A 23,661-nucleotide genomic window follows, 5' to 3' on the forward strand; every position below is an offset into this window, starting at 1 on the left:
CATTCTGCAAAGAATACAAAGAAGATGGCGTCAAACCAAATGGACAAATTACAAACCTTGCAAGACGTTTTAGACAACTTAGGAATAATGGAACAGATGCTATTAAGACTGGTTGAAGACCATTATTCCTATAGTCCCCATCGTGTGAAGATGGAAATTAATAACTTAAGGAAAGCAAAGGACAAAATTAGTGGTGTCATGAAAGAGATCAAGGAGGAGAAGGAGGATGAAGAGGAAAGAATAAGAATACGCAATTGGAACGAAAAAATTGAAAAAGAAGAAGAAAATGAAAAGAAGAAGAAAGAAGAGGAGGAAGAGAAGAAAGAAGAGGAGAAGAAAAAAAAGAAAGAGAAGAAGAGTGTAGGAGATAAAATAAGAACTTGGTGGAGGAAAAGAAGAAATTAGAAGAAGAAAACCCAAAGGCCCTTTTCAGGGCCAGCCATATTTCTCGAAAAGAGATAGTCTTTGAATTGCCTACCCCTTTTTTAAAAAACTTTTTTTTTTAAAAAAATCCCATGTTAAATTCCCCTTGTCCGTAGAGTGTCCCACGATTTATTCCCATGTTAAATTCCCCTTGTCCGTAGAGTGTCCCACGATTTATTCCCATGTTAATTCCCCTTGTCCGTAGAGTGTCCCACGATTTTTCGCCATGTTAAATTTCCATTGTCCGTAGAGTGTCCCAGGGGTGTTTTGACTGGAATTTCCATTGTCCGTAGGGTATCCCACTTCACTACTCTCATTCGCCATAGATCCAACAACCACGCATTTGCAATCTCCAACATCTTTCCCTTAACTCGCGTGGACGGCGCGAGATCGTTCGGTCTGTCAACATCTCTTCCAACGGCTACACCGGCTGTTCTGCTTCAACAGTGTGGCTCTTCCGACCCCAACAAATCCAAGCAGCAACATATATAGCTTTGGGAAGAAGTATCGATGGTTCTGGCACGTTGTGTGCTTGTGTCGGGTAGTTGCAGGCGGTCGACATGGTTTCTGCTGTTTGTTCTTTTCTACAGCATCGTATCGGTTCCAGCGATATACAGTCGTAGTAGTCCTCTGGATGTATGTCTGTTCAGAAGATAGGACAGAACCAGAATGCAAACTCCGACATCAACCATACGACGGCCGCTCCCACTCGACAGTTTTTGGTGCACTTATAACGAGCACACGTGGGCATTTGCTTGTGACATGAGAACAAATTATGGGAGGTACAAATCCCTGACTAACATGTCCCCCACCCGCTGCCTCTTCATAATAAAACAAACTGGATAGTTGATACATCTGGGAGAATTAAGATATTAAGATATCTCTTACTGCGCTTCTGTGAAATTCTTTGACATATTTAGCATATCATGTGCCCTAGTCCTACAACGTAAGACACATCATCCGATAATTTTGTTCGGGGGGTGGGTGGGGGTGTGATAGTACAGTAGGCCTAAGTATATTAATTACACATAAATTAGTGGAAGAATATCGATATAGGTGGCCAAGTGTGTAAGATATTCCTGAAACTTTGACTACTCATTCCGATGTCAACCGACATCGGAACAGACTCTACAAGGCCGTTATTTGGATAGTAAGACATGGCACTAAAACAAAAACATGTGCTATGTCTTACATTGTAGGACTACATGTGTCCAACTCCAAGGTAATGTTCGTAAGATAATTCCTAGCAATATGCCTTTCATTTTTATTTCTTTCGCACGAGCTTAATGTCATCCACCCGAATAAAACAACTAATGGCTGATTTACGTCACCAAACATTCATGTAATAATTAACACGCGTACTATTCGTTTACTTTTATTTCAACGCTGTAGTACGCTGATTGCAAAAGACAGTCGTTCATTGCATCAAGCGCATTACAAGGTAGATAATATACACTGGCTGATTACGTCCGTAACATAGGTAGCGATGATATCACTCTGACACCAACCCACACGAGTAGGGACACAAACACGCTATTAACATGAAATTTCTGGCATATTGCGAATGATATAATCTTCACACTATTTACCCTCGTACACTGCAACACTAAAATATATAAAATACAGTATTCATGTTCTAATCTAGACTAAGTCACAACAACCGATATTTACTCAGTGGCGGCGCGAAGCGCTCTGTGGCAATGTTCTTTAGTTGGGAACCCCTGTTTGCTGCAGAGAACAGTTTTTGTTTGAGTTGCCAACCTCTCTTCTTCGCTGCATCCGCCCTGCTGAATATAAATTTGGTGAAGAATTGCCCGCCCCTCCTCCCCCGTTACACCAAATTGGAGGTGAAGTACTAGGAAAATTCTAGTGCAGGAAAGAAAGAAAACAAAACTGCAAACTAAGCACCCTTTTGTCTGCCGAACAGGGACAATCCACCTCCCCACTCCCGAACCGACATCAAACTCACCGGCGCAGCTGCAGAGCATTCGGCTATGTACGATGGGTCGAATTTAATAGTTGTAAGAACGGTAATAGATATATTTCACTTGTTTGACATAAAATAAACAATGTCTCTCTCTCTCTCTCTCTCTCTCTCTCTCTCTCTCTCATACACACACACACATATATATATATATATATATATATATATATATATATATATATATATATATATATATATATATCCCATTTCAAGTTCGGACTCGATAAAACTTCGAACGTGTGGTCAAAGCTAGCTTTATTGAAGAACTAAGAAGAAAACAAAACTGTTACCGTCTGTACGTACTCGCTTATAAGTCGGGTCAAACTGTAAGCAACAAAAGTCCAGATCTGCCGTAGCATAATGCGCCTGTAGAACAGTGTCTATGTTGTTTGTTTTACTCATTACTCCTAACAAACTGTAGAGACCCATATCTGCAGACGCATATTGCGACTGCAGATATGGGTCTGTTAAATTTACAGTTAGACACGGCTTATAAGCGAGTAAAAACGCTAATTTGTGGATTTACATTATGAAAAAGATATACTCCAACGATTATAAAAGATACCGACCAACATATTAATTTAAATTATGTGTATTGCATAATAAGTAACACGAACACTTAAAATCTGTGAACGATTTAGCTTCACTGAATTCAAAATTATTCTACATCATTCAATACATTTGGTTTCTAAGAGATTAACACTAAAAAAAATAGTAAACGTCGTGGCTTGAATCATCGGAAAACGTTCTAGCTACAGTCTTAAATGCATAAATAACCCAGAAAAATTACATATTAAAAATAAATAACACTGGAACATTAATATACACATATCTGTACTGAAAACTGCAACAGCAGAACATATGAGGAAATAGAGATAAACAATTTTATTTCCCTTTAAATATGTATAATTTATTATCCAAGAAATGTTGACTTTATACTGAAGATTATAAATAATCTATGACTTATACATTTTTAGATAAGTCTACCAGTGTCAAAATTGTGAATTCCAAAATATGTACTATTACATAATTAATAAATAATAGATTATACATATTTGAAGGGAAATAAAACTACATTCATTGATGATGATTACAAGGTGAAAGATTAACAAACATTTTTTTTATACCAGACTTCTGCCAAAACCGCAGAGCATTCCCTCTTGGACTGTTCAAACTTGCTGTTAGAAACGATAATAAAGACAACTTCGTTAATTAGAACTAGCCTAGTCCGAGTTTCCTCTTATTTTTGTCACCCCATTTTAGATATTTGGATATTTATGTTGGGGTGTAGGTATATCTCGATGAAAGTTCGTTCAAGTTTGCTGGGCCGGCTAGTAAGCGGCTACCCCATGCCGAAACCAAATGGTGTCGGCGAATTCCAACTTTTCGGTAGGGAATGGACTCTGACCCTACACCCCAACATAAATATCCAAATATCAAAAATGGGGTGACAAGGGTAAGAGGAAACTTGGACTACCCTTTTACAATCGCCTGAGTTCAATGCGATTTGGAAGGCGTACCAAAAGCTCATAATATTATAGGTTTGCTTTAAATCTGTTATTGCATTATAACATATACCACATGAGCTGAAGTTAAGAATCTTTTACCACCGCAATCCCTTCAACATTTTCATTATTTGTCTTTTGTACGTGCGTGTTTCTGCTGTAAGTACTTGTTAATTAATATTATTACAAATGTATTACGATTTTATTTGAATATCTCATTTGCTTGTATCAATGTTCGCAATTCTTCAACCAATTTATTCCATTACTCACGCCAGTCAATTTATCAAAGAAAAAATATAATTCATGAAGAGAGCTCGAAATAAACTGAATCTTGCTGCTCCGTTCTTTAGATCTCTGTTCTTTCCATAACTATTGGAACCAACCTAACTCGCAATATACAAAGCCGAGATGTAATGGAGATGTTTTTAGTTATTACTTGTACATAGATTTTTAACTGAGCTCATGGACCCAGCTAGATTGCTTTTCTTACAAATATGTACATGATGGGTCGCGTATGTTATGCAGTTTCATGTATGATTCCCATCTATAAGTTCGATTGGTATCCTGTTTGTTCTGCTCATTGACAGAAGCAACGTGAAGAACTTTTGTGTTTGATACCAGTCAAAACTGTGGTAACAAGATGGCGACCATCATGAAGTTATTGTTTGGGCCGCGATTGTTCAGAATTCTTCGAACAGAAACTACGGAGGTACATGAACAATTTGACAGAAATCACAACTTGTAGCGCACACTCTCAGTATAGCTCAGGTTTAGGAACACTGGTCAGATTTAATACAATGCAGAATTATAAATAATTAAAACTAGTGGTGGTTTCTCTTTTGTTTTTAATGTTGCTTCGCCGGCTGTTGCCACGACGGGGTTTCCCTACTCCGTATCGATATCAGAATTGTCATCGTGCGAATCGTATAATTGATACCACCGTCTTCATGGATATCCGCTGAAATTACTGTGATTATAGATCAGGGGTGCCCCGCCCGCGCACGTGTTCTGTCCGGCCCTCATGGCAAATTAAAACTACACAAAAATAGGGCCCGTGAACAGTAATTATATTAAAGAAATTAGAATTTGCGGCCCTCGAGTGGTCTTTGAGAATGCAAGCTCAGGGATCGTCCTGGGCTTCGCCAATGTCGCAAATTGCGATTTTTTTTCCTTATTGGCGACAAAAATATCCCATCTGGCGATTTTTTTGGCGACAGACTTTTTGGTTATTTAATTTGTACATACAATCATAGATTTGGACTGGATAAATTAAAAGGGAGAACGAAAGGAAGCCACAAACTTGACTAAGCAATGCATTGGAATCAATCTGTTACACAAACAATCCTTTGTTCGTATTGACAACCCCATCTTTACAGTGCATTGTTACATCATAATCTGCTTATGCTGACATCTGGGCTGAGTACTGCATGCTGCGATACAGTCAGTCATGCTACCGCACTATACCTACAACTGACCGACTTCTGAAGACGTGAATAGAACAGATACAATTAATTGAATGGCTAAATCTTCTGTTGTTTTTTTTTTTTTTTTTTTTTTTTTTTTTTTTACATATACCAGTACAATAGTTTTGCTGAACCTTCATAGAAAATCGATAACCTTTGAAGTACCGACTACTGTGTATAAATACAAAGCAAATGGAAAAATCTCAATCACAATTATGTCTGTCGCCAGTGCAGCATTTTACTCATTGTTCTTTTCCTTTGGCCATCAATCAGTGTTACGGCTGCTGAGACTTAAACTCCGAAACAAGAAATAGCACAAAAAAAACCAACCAGTTTTGCATAATTAATAATAATTATTTATTTCTCAAAATACAAGAGTGAAAGAATCTCTAAATTGGGTGTGAATTTATGCTTATATATACGGTCCAATATTGCCAGGTGTTGACTCGTGTAAGTTTCATTCGTGGGAATGGAGATCATATTTTGTTTGTCGAGAAAATTTATACAGCATTCAGTGATCATTCTTGGGATTTAGGAAGCAATTCACTACAAGCTTTGTGAAGCTAGCCATGGGGGGGGGGGCTGCTGATAGACTACTGGTGTCACCTGTCAGTGCTGTGGACTGTGAACGTAGATTCAGTAAGATGAACCTCATAAAAACTGACATCAGAAATAAACTCTGCATCTCGTCTCTCGAGAATTTCATGAGAATCAGCACGTACAGATGTGAAAAATTAGACTTTGAAACTGCATTCAACAAGTGGGCAGCCCTAAAATTGCGACGGATCTTCATGTAACACTTTGTAACATTTTGTTAATGCTTGTTGTAATTAAAGAATTAAGTAACCCATCTTTTGTAATTTTCATTGCCTGTTACATTAATAGACTAAATTAACCCTTGGAAAAATGTACACTACTTGTTCTGGCGACACTTTTTGAAAATTGGCGACAAAATATTGAGGTTGGCGATTTTTTTGGCGACAGCTTTTTAAAAGCCAGGACCATCCCTGCAAGCTGGCCCTTGGCCGAAAAGGTTGTGCACCCCTGCTATAGATCATGTTAAATTCTAATTCCAAGTGGTCCAGTAGAGTCATCGGGAGGCTTCTGGCAAATATATCTTCCCACCCCAATTTTGATGTTTCATTATTTTGACGCACTATCATAAACTACTTACTTTACCTGAGAAAAAAACGTATGTTGATTGAAAACATAAAATAAATACAGTCGGAAATAATAATTTAGCCGCATAAAAATAAATGGCAAGTCTGCTAGAGTATAGGTGCATTCAGAATTAAACTAAAATCTAAATATACCTTCCCATTTGTTTGTACTCTTCTAACGATTTCAGTAACAGAAATGTTTGATGTGATAAAAAGTGCACAGAACTTAGTTCATTCATTGCTTTATAATTTCTAACCTGACTGACCAGAGTGGTCCTAAGCCATGAGTGGCTGAGTGGTCTAAAGCGCTGTCCGATTCGGCCAATGTGGGTATGTGAGAAAGCTTGCCAGTAGCTTATTGTGGGTTGGTGGTTCTTTCTGGGATTTTCACGGGTTCTTCCTCCACCATTAATACTGGCCGCCATGTATAGCCTATCGTGTGCTGAAAAATGGCGTTAAACCCTACAAGAACAACAACCAGAGTGGTCCTAACACTAGCATCCTCCACGCCTTACACGCTTAACAGACTTTAATACTAACACAGCACCATATTGCATACACTGTGGATCAGTCTCTTTTCCTCAGACAACAGTGTGACATACTTCAGCCCTATTCAGTAACTGCCGGATAATTCCGTAAATTACCATAATGATGAGAGTTTAATTATATATCTTTGTACACATGAACACAGAAATTACACCACATGTTAAACCCTCAGGAAAGGCAGATTTGTAGTTGTCATTCTTTTCCTTTGCTTGATTTGACATTGTAAATATCAGAAGTAGACAACATACTATTTTCCTCCTATGTATATACATGTGTAATACTCACACCCCTTTGTTGAAAATGGACATGTCCAGGAACTTGAAATGACAGGTGGGCATGGTCATCTTCTACACTGAAAACTTCCATTTGGAGTGAAACATGCAGATAATAACGGTGTTTTACCCCTGCTGAAATTCAATAATTTGAAGAAAATATAATAATTAGCCCAAAACTGGTCACTACATAAAACAACTTTACTTCTCAAGTGTTAAGGCACGACTGACAATTCTTTCTCAGTACATCAGTAATAAGTCTAACTAAGACGCAAAATAGATTCCTGGATGGGGATCAACCTTCTAGAAATGGAAGTTTGTAATAATAGACACATGCTTGATGTCAGGTAGTCCAGGTATGGTCTGGATTCCACTTAATGAATTCTTACTCTGAGAAAGAATACAAAAAAATTATAAAAAAGTCGTTTACTAAAACTATCACTGGTTCTGAATCAAGGTCAGAAACTAGATACAATGTTTCTATTATTAGTTTGTTTTTTTTTATTAAAGAAAACATTCACATCAAACAAAACTGAACTGAATTTCTGGGCAATGTCAAATCCATTAAATAAAGTTACAATACCATAGCATGTAATGGAATTTTTAAAAATTAAAACAAATTAAATCAAATATATATAAAAATTGTAAGAGTACATCAGAAGAACTTGACCCAATAGCTTGGTGGCAAGTTCAAAGACTTGACTAGCTGCTGAGTGGTGGGAAAATGTGCTGATATTTACAATAACTGAATTCAGAGGCAAAAAGACCCAGTGAAGTACTTGTGTATAAAATGAACAACTTTAGTTTTCATTATTGTGTTTGTTTCCAAGTGTAGCCAAATAAATAGTGCATGTGACCTCAAAATCAAAACATGTTGAGGGTTAGACAAAATGCTGTACACAAATTTGGATAAGTATTTTGGGGTTAAACTGCAAATTGATGATTGTAATGAGATTCAACAGAGTGCTAAAGTTGCTAGAACTTATAGTTTGTATGAAACATTATTTGTGATACCTAGCTTAGTGCTTGGCCTGACATAATTCACTCTCACTCTAATGGACAAACAAGTTGTTATATGTCACTGGTGTAAAGACGCTCTGGTGGCCTAGTGGTTAGAGCGTATGCCTCGGATGCAGGATGTCATGGGTTCGATCCCCGTCTGAGTCATACCAAAGACTGGTGTCAGAATAATGTGACTGGGTGGGACATCATGCTACATATCTGCGGCATGATGTCCCAGTGCTAGACATCACTATAAACTATCACACTACAGACATTGTAGTGATATGACTGAAAATTTGTTAAAGCTACATTAAAAATCCAAATCACACACATACACTGGTGTAAAGAAAATTAAACTCAGTGGCAACCACTGGTTCTACTCAACTGGAAATTTAGCCACTTCAGGTATGCCCAGTATGATTCTGGTAGGGGACTGCAACTTGTGCTCAAGGAACTCCTGTTTTTCCCAGAATAGGAGTCCTGGACTCCTAGTTTTAAAATCCTAGTGAGACTCTGGGTGTTGTAGTAATTTGTGAATATTTTATTGCTTCATTGTGGAGCGACGGTGAAGGGATACATGGGGTTCCATGTACTGTACTTACTGGAAAAAAGAAATTTAGTTCAATACAGTTTTCTTTATGAAGGTGTCTTTGTTTCATTTCACAATAGCATCTTTGATAAGTGTTTCTGTCTGCATGACTATGTTGATCAGTGTAAGTATATGTTTTGGTTGTAATGTCAATGAGAAACGTGTTCTTTTGAGAACTGTGAGTTCATGACTGCATCAAAAATGGGTAGCATCAAATTAGGATGTGGGATGATAAGTTCTCATAAAAATGCTTGGTGTGTCAGAGCAACTTCCCACTATATTCAGCATCCAGCCTGCTACTCAAAGGTGGTAGCCGTTTGACTCCTAGCTGATAACTGTTTCAGTAACAAAGTTTTGAATGGTGTACAGCATTATAGTTATGTGTGGTTCTGTTGCTACTGATATTCTGAGGTAGTTCTTTGTTATTATAATATGGAGAAATTTGCTTCAAAAAATGTAATTTTATGATATATTTCATAATTAAATCAACGTTGTTCATATTTTTGCTTATTAAAAAAAGGATCTGATATGTGATAAATTATAAGCAATTTTACTTTAATGGTTAATTTTTCAATCATCTTTAAGAGAATCTTGATATTTAACTTATTTTGACCAATTTTTTTTATTTTTATGAATTGGCTTGATAATGGTAAGAATTACTTCATCTTTGGGGTCCCCGAGTGGCCGAGTGGTCTAAATGGCATTAAACCCTACAACAACAACAACTTCATCTTTGCAAGCCAACCTATCTTTGGTGGATCGATCAGATATTTTAGCGTTTCGGGTCTGTGGATTTCATTTGATGCAATCGCAAGGCACCGCATCCAAACATAATCATGTTGTTCAGATTTTAATTATGTTCCTGCATGGTTGAGAAAAGTGAAAGCACACAACTGGAATGAACTAATAAGAATTTTCCATTGCTGGTCCATGTTTGCACAATTTCGTCCTTTCCCTCAAATGCACGTATAAGGGCTTCTCTCTGGTACATAGTCATACTTTCAATGTTATACTTAAAAAATTATCGTGTTGAAGTCAATTGCCTCCACTATTTTCAGCCAGTGTACAGTGCACCACTGTTATCTGTTATTGGTTAATTGGCATTACATACTAAGGGAGGCAATTCCTGCAGTCCAGTAGATGTCGCTAGTACAAAGCACTGAAATATCAGATTGATCTGCCAAGGAGTAGATACATTAACATATCAATACTTTGGTTAGTGAATATAGAATAACAATAAATGAAAATAAAACTTGCTTCTGTAACATTGTCTTCTGTGTCTGATTATTTTCACTTTTAGAGACATAAGTTATGAAGGATGCAAAGCAGTTTTAAAGTTCCAAAAACAGTACATATGTAAATTCAGTGACTGAATTTCTGTATGTTCAATATTCCAATAAAGTATTGGAAAAAGATCTAGTTCTAATACATTTTTTATCAAAATTTTATCATAATACAAACATGATTTTTCCCAATTTAATTCTTGTACCTTTTGTGACAAAATCTGTTCCAAAAAGATAAATATAAGAAAAGCTTTAGGAATGCTAATTTTAATTTTTGTAATTTTTTCCTACAAACTTTAGTTTTATATATATATATATATATATATATATATATATATATATATATATATATATATATATATATAGAGAGAGAGAGAGAGAGAGAGAGAGAGAGAGAGTGAGTTGACATATTGTAACCTGTAACCAACAGGAATGTCTTGGGCAAGATATATTGTGTTCAGGGTAAATATTGTCCCATACTGAACTTTCCATCATGTTGACTTGCTAATATCTGTTAGATTTTCAAGCAAACCAGTAGTTGATTTGTCTGTGCATGTAGAGCAATCCTGCTAATAAATGAAGTTATTAATATGTATTCAGTTCTTGTGGCATGAACTGTTCTTTCCCTTTGAGTAGAATAGCTCTCTCTCTCTCTCTCTCTTTCTCTGAGCTTTCAGATTTTGATTGTTCATTTCAAAGTTCATCTCTTTTTTCAGGGCAAGATGTATGAACCCAACTTAATGGAATCTGGAGGTAACAAGGTCATCAGCACTGTGAGTATTTCAGCAAAGTTAGATTGACAAATTATCGAGCTAATTCTGAAATTCTTTTACTTAATAAGCTGCAGCACATGTTCTTTCTTTAGCATTGCTTAAGTTGTTACATTATCTGTGCAATTAGTATTGTTCTAAATTAAAACTTGCATCTTTATACCATGTTATTTGTGTGTTCAGTCACACCTAATGTGGTGACTGCCTGCATATGAAGACCACCCTGCATAGAAAAATAACTGTTTAAGGACAACATTTTATTAATTACATTGGTACATAAATCAGCACATACCTGTATGCTAGGTTCTGACAAAAAAAATCCCATTAATGCATGAAATTATATCAAGAATAAAAATTTGACAGAAATCACAACCTGTCATTTTAATGCAATTGATAAAGAAGGAAGAAGCAGTAGTCACAATTGCTTATTTCATAAGATTTAGTAGTCATTTGGGAAAATTTAGTAGTCACTGGGGAGAATTTAGTAGTCATTGGGGAGAATTTAGTAGTCATTTGAGAAATTTATAGCCAGTTGCAATTTTGGCTATGACTTTTGAGAGAACAAATGTTTATGACACGCTGTTCATGCAGACCACTTCAGGCTGGCTCCAAGTGTGGTTGTTATACACAACATTGACTGTTTAAGTCTTTATTACTTCATTGTTGCTAATCCAGATAGTTAATAATAATGCCAATGGAAGTGAAGAAGCTTCACATGTTTTGTGATGTTTTTTCAAGAGGCATTGACTAATAGCATGTTAAAATTTTGAAGTTTTACCTTAGTTTAGTTTGTAGTTATTTTTGAAGGTATATTTTATTTCCAGCTTCGTTTCTGCTGGTCGCTGTCATATTGGACATCTCCTTTCCTAATGGTGTTTCTGTACAGAAGAGGTTAGTTGAGTTACAAACACTTTCATGTGTAAATTATGTAGGAGATAAGAAGACTTTTGAGTCAAATGACAGATCTCTGTTCTTTAGCATAACCATACAAAAATATTTAAGTTCTGTTGAAACCTGTTCAAATTATGTCATACCAGTGTACTCTCTCCTGATTTGCATATATGATCTATCCATCCACTGTCCATCTATAATTCCATCTTGAACCCACCTATCCATGAGTTACCATGGCATTTAAAACAACCCAAGAACAATTATGCCACACTAAACGTTTGTTACCGAACTAATTTTTATTTCACCTGGCTGCAAAGTCAGGTGAGGCTACGGCGTAATCTGGAATCTGTCATGGTCATATGTTAGCAGCTACTTAGCAATTACTTGTGACCACAGTGTGCAGGATCCATACATATTATTGATGTTAACTTGCATTTGAATGCAGAACTTGTTGCCATTCTGAAGGTCATATTTTTTATTCCATGTTCGATCAAACTTGGCACATAGGTGAGTTTGTGTCATCAAGATCTTGTGAGAGCTACACATGCTGATGAGTTTGTTATTGTGGGTTTAACACCATTTTTTAGCATATGGTAGGCTATACATTGCGGCCAGTAAAGAACTACTGACCCACAGAAAGCTACTGGTAAGGTTTCTCATATTCCACATTGTCTGAGCCCGAGACTCAAAACTACATGAGCTGATTTTGCATCAGATTTTGCTAAACCTGTTACCGCTGCCATATTCCTCCTTTGAATAAATTCGCCAGTCACATTAACATTAGGAACATAAATCTTCTACCTCGAATTCAGACCCACTAAAAGACAGAAATTTATCTGTTCTGTCTATATCATATTGACAAAGGACAATAACTCTTGCCTGTTACTTCCCGATGCCACTTTTTAAGCCATTTGTTCAATCCAAGTCTTTGTGTGTGACATTCAAGCCATCTATTACAAATTCTGGATTTATCTGACTTATTATGTATTCATAAGTAGGTAGTTTACATTTATCTGTTTAATTTGGCAAATATTTTGTGAAATTTAGCGCTCTTTTAGATTTGGTAATTATAGACCATATGTTACAAGAAACTTAATCCATATTGACTTTCAAATATACACGCAGGCTGTTGGCACTTTATTTATAACAGGTGTTATTTAGTGAAATATTAACACAAAGATATGTTAATTTATCAATTTATATTATTGTTTCAAAAGCATGTTTTCTAAATGCAGTAAATGAAAGAAATTCAAGACAGGGGAACATGTAAAGACCTGCGTGTTGTATACCAAATGTACCTCTTCATCCCCTTGTATGTGCAATTGGTGGTCTTTGGATAATTGGTTGGCCATACTGCAAAAATCAACAAAAGGCAAAGTGAAGAGGGGGAAGGCATGCAAGATCCTCCCCAAATCAACAGGATGCCATCTTCCATCACTAGGACCTCAGCATATGGGTGGGGTGGGGTGAATGCAGATATATTGTAGTCACAGTCCGATATACCAGCTTTGCAGCAACATATGCATTGACTGGTGCAGGAGATGGCAACATAGCTCCTTATTTGAGGCCAAATTTTACTTCTCTTTCCATCTTTTTCTCCAGCAGATAATTTGGATACAGTGGGGATTGTTCCCTCATTTAGAGGCAACCCACTATGTGTAAGTACCCCCTGCAAATCTGAGCTTGGCCTTTGGTCCTGTAAGGCTGGCACATGGGTTAATTTTTGGATCCAGCATGTAGTACCATTGTTCAGCCATCCCAGCCTGGACTGGATTATGGGAATCTTTGTGATACATCATACTGTTTAACCAGACATAACGTGTGTGTGTGTTTGTGTATATGTATATGTATATTTATATATATAAGGACAGGAAACTTGACTAACAATCCTTATATGGCTTAATTTGGAGAAGTTGCTGACTTTGACCTTGCTGAAGCTGTTGTCATACAAATCATACAGAACTTATTTCCTGATAGGTTTAGCTTTGTCTTGCAGGGTCAGTGAGTTACATGCCTTTTTATTTAACCCAAACTATCATCAGTTCAGGTTAGATAGTTCAGTGATACCCATGACATAACCAGGCTTCATGGCCATGAACCGGTTACAACGTTAGTGGCACAGTGAGTCATCACATGCTCCCATTCATATATAGATAAGTCGACAGCAGCAGCCATGCTAGATACTGTCCATGCCCTACTTGAAGCACACAGAGAAATTATTCTTTCTCTACATGTTGGCAGCAAGGCAAGATATTACCTCTCTAGCCCAGTCTTTGTGGTTTAAGTGGGTTATAAGCTCTGCATACTTGGATCTTTTTTAAAAAAAAGGTTGCCCCATGAGGATTTCAGTTTTTAAAATCAGAATGACCTCTGTGAGCCTTGCATTAGAACACAGTGGAGCGCAATGTTTCAATCCAAGACATCACAGAAGCTGTTTGGCATGCAGAGTCAATTTTTTCAAGTTTTTATGGATTTAGCTCTGCTGTGACAAAGTCTGAATCTGGTGTGCGGTCCAGATGATAAACAACTCTAATTCAACCAACATAGCCTTTTGGCATTGCTGGATTAACCAATGAATTTTGAATGTAAAAGGATTTAAAAAATCATTTTAACCAGGTAAGTCAATTATCATGTCACCATAACCTGTATTTCTTTCAGCAGGAGAATGGGTTATCATTTATATAGAGAATCCAATCTTTCTTCCAAAGAAAGATACCAAAGGCATAAGTAGTATGTTCAGCATTCACTCCACCTATTACCTGATGTTAATGTGATCGGGAATGTATTCGAAGGAGAAAGCAAAGTTTGTAGTAAGTTTATTTGAGATCACATTACTTGAAGACCTCCCAATCATCCCTCTCCAGTAGAATCCTCATTGTTAGTCGCTTAGCTTAAAATAATGGTGACACTTAGCAGTGGCAAAGGGAGGTAATGGGTTGGCTTTCCCTTTGTCTATATGAGATAGAATATATTTTTGTTGTATAGTAGGGCTGGATTTGGGAGGTAGCGTGCTTATATTCCTGATGTTAATGTAATCTAGTAAGTATTCTTGGAGAAATGTATATTTACTAAATTATTTGCTTTCTGACTCAGTTTTGATCAAACTTGGAATACAGGCTTATATTATGAAGATGTGATTCATCTGATTGGTCAAGTTTATTATACCTCTGAAAGACATATATTTGGTTTGATTTTGACAATGCTTGGTAATTAGACGTATATCATGAAGATGTTATTATTATGAGGGATATTTTTATTGAGGTGATTTTGCATCTGATTAGCTGTGTTTCTTACTGCTTGACAGGCAGTACTTCTGACCTAGTTTTGATCTAATGTAATTGGGTTAATTGTTATCAAGATGGATGAATTTTGAATGAACAAGACCTTTGTATGATCTTGTTGCCCATCATAAGAGTCTTTATTAGGATTTTGATAAAACTTCATGATAGTGTTTTATCATCAAGATCTTAAAAGTGTATGATTATGAGCAGGGTCAGCGCATATAAAAAATGAAGTGAACTTGCATCTGGTTGGCTGAGCTTGTTAACACTCTAGCAACTCTATATTTGCAAATAAATTGTGATCAGTTAAATAGTCTTATATCATTTTGACTGAGTTTGTGCAGTAAAATGTCAGTTTATCCATACTGACTACCAGCATGTTCTACTTATTGCATCCATAAATGAAGTTAAGTTTCTGATTTTGATGCCAACAAAGTACAGAGTAGAAGAAAAAAGTCAGAGATAAACACAGTCAGATATACTTTCTTACAGTTTGACTAATTGCATTAGTATTATGAATAACTAAATTTATCCTTTTGGTGTAAAAATTAATGTAATAATGAGAGGGGTGCAAGGGGAGATAAAAGAGGTAATGTTTATTCATACACCTGATTGTCGCTAAGTGAGTGCCAGTATACTGAAATCCCATGCTCATCATGTGTATTTGGGCAATGGGACTTCATTTCAACATGGCACAAATTTTACATTATAATTAATTCTAACTGGTAGGAGGAGAACCTGGAATTCATTATTAGGTTAAACTATTTAATAAACTACCACTAGCTTCATAAAAAATTGACTAAGTCAAAAACCTTTCAATATTATTTTGTTTCTTATACACTTTGTTTTGGCAGAGATTATTCACAACAGTGTATGAGCCATCCTTTTCTGTGTAGTGCTAAACATAGTCTGCATTAATATTTATGTATTTATAATAGTAGATCAGATGTCAGCTGGTTAGAAGCAGCATCGGCAGTTGCATGCAGAGTCTTTGTTTTGAAAGTGCATTGTTTTGGAGTAATGAGAGTGAAGGCACTTTACAGTGTCCACATAGGGATTTCTTGCAGAAGGGAGGACAATAGGGGCGCCTTTTATGATGGGGCAGTCTTTACAACCACATGGACACTGTTTGGAACAAAGGGGTATCTTCTTGCAACCAAATAACTGACAGCTGATGATAATTTATGGACTTTCAATGTAAAATTAAATGAAAACACACCAATATAGTTTCAATCATTAAGAAAATCATAAACCTCTATGAATTTATAGAAAAATACACAGTTGTAAGGATGCAGAGAGAGGTAGAGAGGATACAGGGTGAAGTAGACGGGAGAACCCTTGAAGGGCAGAGTGGAAGACTTGGAGTGGTAGAGGTAGAATGTGGAGGATGGGCAGTGCCCATCAATTTTTATATTGCTGGAATCATGTGTTAAGTGTATATTTTCTGCCCCATCTGATGCAAAACTCATTTTGGACTTATCAATTTTTGGAGAAGTTTTGAATTTTAAAAGACATTTGATTATTTATTGTAGTGGCAGGTGATTAAATATTTTTACCTATTTGTAATTACAGAATCTTGCTACTCCTATCAGTACAATTAATTACAATGTATTGTTTCTGCTCTGCTCATTTGATGTCATATGGCCAAAATACATTGTGTAATGACCAAAAAGAAGGACAAAAACCTTAACAGATATTAAATGATAATAGCCTATTGGCACAGGTGTAAATGGAATGTAGAGTTTACCTTATTCAAAGCCCTTTAACACTTGTATTCACAAGACCACATATAATGTCTGTCCATCACAGAATATTTTATGATTTCATCATGGAAAGCCCAAGTACATGTAGATCTCCAATAGGTGTCAAGTTCAAATATAAAATCTTCTCATTAATAAAAGTGTCTCTGTTTGAACATTTTCTGCTCTTAAACCATTTTTAATGTCTACTAAATGTTAATATTTACTTACATTTAATCCCGATACTTCCATTCACAGCCATAGGGGCCATCTTGAAAATCTTATTACTACTCCTCCTGAATAGATGATCAAAATTAGCCCCAAACTGGTCACAACATAAAACAACTTCTTATGATGTCCGGTTAATCATAAATTAAAATGGTGCTGATCTGACTTCCAGTGTGGCTGCCACAGAAGCCTTCTTGACACTCCTGTTTTTCACTACTTCTCCTGAATGAATGATGATATCGGCATGGGGTTTTCACTGAAACACTTCTTGATATGTCTGGTTAGTTGTAAATGAAATGGTACCAGTTTAAAATCCAATATGGCTTCAACTAATTGGCCATCATTATCCATGATGTTTACCAGTTAAGGCTTTTGATGAAAGGCTTCCTTTTTTACAGTGGAATTTTTCATACTTTTTGACCTTCTAACAATTTTTGTTCAGTGGTTTAGTAAACCAGAAAGTTGGTATGCATGGCATGTACAACATTGATGATGTTTTGGGTGAATTTATTCATAATTCTACCATTTGTTATTGTCATGTGATTTTCTGAATGGTAAGACTCACATGACATATTCACCATCATATTTTGAATTTAAGCTGTGAAACTTGAGTTTATAATGCAAATTTCTCTATAGGTCTTCTTGGTAACAAGAGCTTGCCTAATTGAATATTTTATTTGTTATATACCTTTGTTTGTTTTCTATATATCGTTTTGGAGATAGGAAAGTGTATGCAAGAAATGCAAGTGCTTTGAAGTCTTAGATGATAATTATGGGAAGTGCCTTGCTTGTACTAAATATTCAGTGTTTTGCCTATGCAGTGTGCGTGTATTGTGGACTGAAGACATACGGTCCAACTTTTTACAAATTAAGTTGAAGGGCCAAGAGGAGAGGTCACATCTGTTGAGTATTCATTAAAATTTAGAACTGATTTCGAGTGTTATCCCAAGATGTCACCCCCACTCCTGGTAAAGATTCTCAGAACTGCACAGACAACATTTGCTTCTGATCCAGCAAAAGCTGTGGCAAGCAATTCTGCATATGCTCTGTTGGAGTTGCAGATGATACATCTTATGCAAGATGCTCTGTCCAAACCAGGGCAGATTATATCCTGTTTTGGCCTAAGTTACCACTCTCACCTGTGCTTAGCAACCATGCCTGCAGTATTACAGTCTGACTTTACTGATAAGGTAGGCCAGCAAGTCATATACAACATACTGTGTGCTGTCCTGGATGCTAACCAGCTGGTTGAACCAGCCAGCCTACCAGTGTATGGTTTGGCCTGCATGACTTGTTTCAGACTTTTGAAATCTACATTGGTCAACAGTTCTAACAGTGACAGGGTTTTACATCCAACTGAAAGGAAGGCAGTGAGTAAACACACTACGGAAGGCAGTGAGTAAACACACTACGGAATCCGTGTGCCATTTTGCCAAAGTAGTCAGTAAGTCATAGACTTGAACTGGCTAAGTCAGTTTATTGTTACAGAGAAGTTCAAAATGGAATTGGCCTGGTCCTTAGGACTGTTAGTGTAGCACACCTAATATGCAGTCAGTCTTAATCTGTCTACTATCATATGCCTATTCAAGTAGTATGTTTCTTGTCGTGTCTTTGCCTTCACCCACAAGACAGATATACCCAGGAATCCTTAATCTCATGACAGATATACCCAGGAAAATCTAGCAATCTCCATGCTCATGTAGCCAAGGGCATTTGTATTTCATCTGTCTCCAGAGAAACTCCTTCATGCCTGGAACTAGTCAGTGATGCCTTGCCTGAAAAGGAGTTCTGCTCTTCAGTCATAGGGAGGCTGTCATCATCTAGAAAGCCCATCACTTTGAAAGTATTTATGGGGAAGTGTGGTGTCACACCATTCTTAGTCTCCATTCACCAGTTGGGTATCTTTCTATTCATCCCTCAGGACATGACATTAGCCCTTATCATGTGCAAGGGATTTCAACCATGTTTAGATATCATGAAAGAGACAAGAGACCACAGATATTAATGACTTGTTCCATTCTGACCTGTCCAGACTCCACTCACTCACCTTGTCCCATTCTGACCTGTCCAGACTCAATCTCTCCAAGTGAAATCTCTCCTGGATCTTGACATGGCTCAAGTTGTCCACATTTGAGCTCCTATCAACCACCTTGCTCAAGCTGTTACCATACAGAAGTTGCTTATTGACTGCAATGTCCTGAAAAATGGCCTTCATTCCATAACAACAACTTGCTTACTGATAGAACTGTCTTCAGCATGCATGTGTGTGAGCTACATGTGTAGTCCATGGATCTGAACTAGATGTAGTTTCATTCCATTGTCTCATTCATCATACACATGACACAACCTGGCTTCATCTCTAAGAACTGTTTACCATTTGTAGCAGTTACAAAATAACTATCTGCTTAGTTTCCTTTATCAAACCATTGAGAGAGGGAAAGTTGCTACATGTAGATTGCGCTATCAGGTGCTATCTAGGGTGCATGGAGATGTGTTAGAGGTTCCTCGTACTGGCTGAGATGGGAAAGCAAGACGTAAACCCCACAAGAGCAAAATGGATTATTAGATTGCCATACTCAGGATCAAGTACAGATCATTAAGATCTTGGCTCATGAAGTACAAATTGATATCCACAAGCCTGGCCTTCAAACATAATGTTTCATTGGAGACATAGCAGTGGAATTTGGCTGGCATGCCCAGTCAACTTTCTTCAGCTTCAATTTGTGACCTGGCCTTGCAAAGGAGAGAGTATAAATACATAATCTTGGGTTGTTTTGTTTTGCAAAAGTTCATCCATTTACTAGAACAGTCATAATGCTCCTACAGGGTGATGTGGGTAGATGTTGAATGCTCATGCATTTTGTCCTACTCTTAACCTATTCTCCTAGTGTTCATGTGATTGGGGTAATGTATTCAATAGAGGAAGGAATTTGTTTTGTAGATTATGTTTTTATGAGAGTTCTTTATCTCATTACTTTCAGTCCCACCCATCCTTCATCACAAATGCAATTATCTTGTTGCAGGTTTTGTTCAAGTTTAAACTTGTAAACATCTGCGATATGGGAGGCCTCCATACTGGAACAGGGGGAGTTAATCTATAAGAGTTACCTCCTTTCATCTATATGATGAATGGGTTGAAAGATGTTTTTTCATTTTCAGGGAGAGCTTTGATTTGACGGTATCAGAGGCTATTTTCAAATGGTAATGTGATCAGGTAAGTATTCATGATGAGATATAATTTACTAAGCAATTCCTCTCTTGTGAAATGCAAAATTAGCAATCTTAGCCAACCATTGATTCCCATTTCCTCACTACCCCCATTACATTACGCTTACTGGTACATTTATCCATGTAGATAACCTGATAAGACATCTATCTTGTTCCTTGAATCATTTCAGGTTTCTTCAGTGCTGAAGGCCTTGCCAGTATTGCAAGATTTTTCTTTTATGTCAGCATTATTTATATGACAGCTGTTTTAATGAGAGGTAAGGGAGATGGAAATATTGAGTAATGGAGAGAACTTTACAACTTCTTATATCAATATGCATTGTATTTTAACACAGTAATGATACCACTCTGTTTTGCAATTCATTTGCATGTTTGCAAGTTTTGTGCTTATAACCTTCTTATTCCTCTGTTACAAGTTAAAGCTTACCTGCAAATATAATAAAGTTTCTCACTTTTAAGACCAGTCCTTGAAAAGTAGCCCTATAGGGAGGGTTACCTTGGTTAATGGATACTATTGTATCACAGTTTACACACAAACTTTAGTATTTATATTTACATAGCCAAATATACGTGCAAATGCAGCTGTCAAATCTGATTATAATCAACTCTTCATTTACCTGCATTACTGTGGGATCTGACAAGGACCAGTCTGTGGTTATGTTGTGATAATCTGACAAGTTTCCATTATTTATAGTTTATTAACCAATCAGATATTCCCTTTCAAACAGATTTTAAAGGCTTTGTTGCATAGACATTTAACTCTGTGTAATCTGATATTAGTCAGTGCACATATACTTCCATTTGCTTTGTCACTTTCTCACAGGTTTCATATATATAGCAGTTTTTGAAAAATTCACATCAGTCTTATGGATGTTTTGTTAAACTTGTCAGATATATTCTAGAAGTACATGTCTTACAAACTGAATTGTGTTACAATAATTGAGGACATGGAGCAGATGAAGCCATTGCAAGTTGAGTGGGGTAAAGCATGCACATAGCTTGCATATAAATGGCTGCTAGCTGTAGGCCAGAAGTGCAAATTGGGGGAAGGTTGAGTTTTGTCTTAGCACAATTGTTTTGGTTACTGTATACCATGTACATATTTAGAACTTGGTAAACAGGTCAGTTTTAGTGGCCACAGCATCTATCTTATGTCAGGGGTCATGTAGGGCTCAAAATTTTAGGCACAGTGCCTTTTCTCTTTCAAGTAGGACAATGTGATTGAGAAAAAGGGAAAAGAAGGTTAGAGGTTACATTTTGTATTGACAAAATAATTTCATCAACAGCCAATGTTTTTATTCCTTGTACAAGTTATCTAATGAGACCATCCTGAGTGAACTATTTGGGCAAAACATCATTATTTAATTGGGGTTGTGTGTGGGTGCTGATTTGTGGCAAAGTGAGGTCAGCTTCTCTTTCCTGATGTCTTGAATTGAAAATATTTAATGGACAATGTAAATGCTTTGCCACAATCCCCCAAACATGACCTTTATTTACTGATGTGCAGTAGGAAATTTCCATTCAAGAAGAATTCAATTTATGGGTGGAAGTTAGTCTTTCCCTACTTCCAAGGGTTGCATTTTTCTTTTCTGCAGCAGTATTTATTATAGATTAAGGGATTATCAATAACAGCAGAAGGGATTTGGTATATAGGTCATTGACAGATTATTGCTTGTTACATTTAAGTTACTGTGAATTCACTCTCATTACTGTGAATTCATAGTTTTTATCTGGTAAGAATTTTGTATTGTTTTTTGGTGATTACTAAACATGAATGTAAAGACCCCAAAAATGGCAATTCCTCTATGGAAACAGTAACAGCTCATCCTGAATCCATAATTTAGTCCTGATGAAACTAATTTTTCCGAAAACCATGAAAACTAATACCCATGAACTAAAAGAATATGCAGAAGTTATTAAACTCAAAGTATTGTCTTTTATTTAAAGAATTGTACGTAACCCAGTGTAGATCAGTAAGTTTGTTCAAGATCATGTCGGCCAACTCAGAATTACTTTAATGTTGTAAATATAAACATTTCTGAGAAGCTTTTTAAAATAGCTTTGATAGTGAGATCAGCACCATTACACAGGTTAGGTATCAAAGGATATAAAGACTTCAGCATGCACAGTGGTCCCCTATGGATATGGGGATTTAGTTAATCTCCCATTCAGACAATGGAGACACACACACATTCTAATATGACACAGAATCCAGAATTTACTGATAAAGTGATGATGATGGTATTATGTTGTCATAACTGGTTTAAAATATAACAGAATGTGCCATTGTCACTTTATTGATGGTAGTATATTTGAAAACTGGTCATAGATGAGAAGAGCTTATGAAATGGCCTGTTGTCTGTCAATTGAAGTATGTTCTTCCATTTGCACAAGTTTGCTAAACTATTTCAAGGATTGCCATGACATTTTACACATTCATCCAATGGTCTTGTTGTCCTAACTGAAAATTGTGTAACTCAGACATCCAATATGGCTACTGCAGCAGCTATCTTGAAAATATTATCACTATTGCTACTGAATGGAAAATCACATTGACATGGAGTTTTCAATGCAAGACTTCTCAACGAAAATGGTACTATTTGGACATCATCTGATTCTGCCACAGAGGCCATCTTGACAAACATGTTATTGGCAATATGCCTGAATAAATGGTCATGTAAAAAGGGGATTTTCACTTAAAGACTTTTATCTAGTTGGTACTAAATAAAAATGTTGCTGATCTTATGTCTGATATTGCTGCCATGGCAGCCATCTTAAAAAATCTTATCACTGCTCATGAATACAAAGTCATATCAACATGGGTTTTTCACTAAAAGACTTTTTTTGTAATGTTTAGTCACTGATCAAACTGCCAATATGGCTTTCATGGATGCCATTTTGAACATTGTAGGCAAATGGCCATATCAACATAGGATTTTCCCTTCTTATTGAGTCTGATTGTTCCATATGATAATGGCACTGATCTGACATTCAAAATGGCTGTTGTGGCAGACATCATACAAATCTTATTACTACTCATAAAAGGCCATGTGAACTTTTATGGTGCTTAGTTAGTACTAATTGATAGTCGTTCTGATCTGACATCCAGTATGGCCACCCTTGTACTACCTGTCTTGAAAATCTTGTTTTAATACACCTGAATGGATGGCAATATCAACATGGGTGGTCATATTGACATAAAGTTTTCACCAAAATATTTCTTACGATATCTCATTAGTCCTAAGTGAACATGGTGCAGATCTTACATCCAAAATGGTTTCAACACTCATTTGTTAA

The 23,661-nt window shown here is 36.5% G+C and overlaps 1 protein-coding gene across 1 annotated transcript in view; it reads left to right on the top strand.

Moving 5' to 3' along the window:
• Positions 1-4,488: 4,488 nt before the first annotated feature.
• Positions 4,489-23,661, top strand: part of LOC149787344 (phosphatidylserine lipase ABHD16A-like) — a 104,622-nt gene continuing 85,449 nt past the window's right edge. Inside the window, exons 1-4 of the mRNA XM_089977896.1 lie at positions 4,489-4,621; positions 10,944-11,000; positions 11,822-11,888; positions 20,535-20,621. Of these exons, the coding sequence (XP_089834022.1) occupies positions 4,553-4,621; positions 10,944-11,000; positions 11,822-11,888; positions 20,535-20,621 (280 nt within the window). The 5' untranslated portion in view covers positions 4,489-4,552. The remainder of the gene's footprint in view (positions 4,622-10,943; positions 11,001-11,821; positions 11,889-20,534; positions 20,622-23,661) is intronic.

The sequence above is a fragment of the Sinohyriopsis cumingii genome, chromosome 12, assembly GCF_028554795.1.
Source record: "Sinohyriopsis cumingii isolate HCF-2022 chromosome 12, ASM2855479v2, whole genome shotgun sequence".
In the NCBI taxonomy this organism is placed as follows: Eukaryota; Metazoa; Mollusca; class Bivalvia; order Unionida; family Unionidae; genus Sinohyriopsis; species Sinohyriopsis cumingii.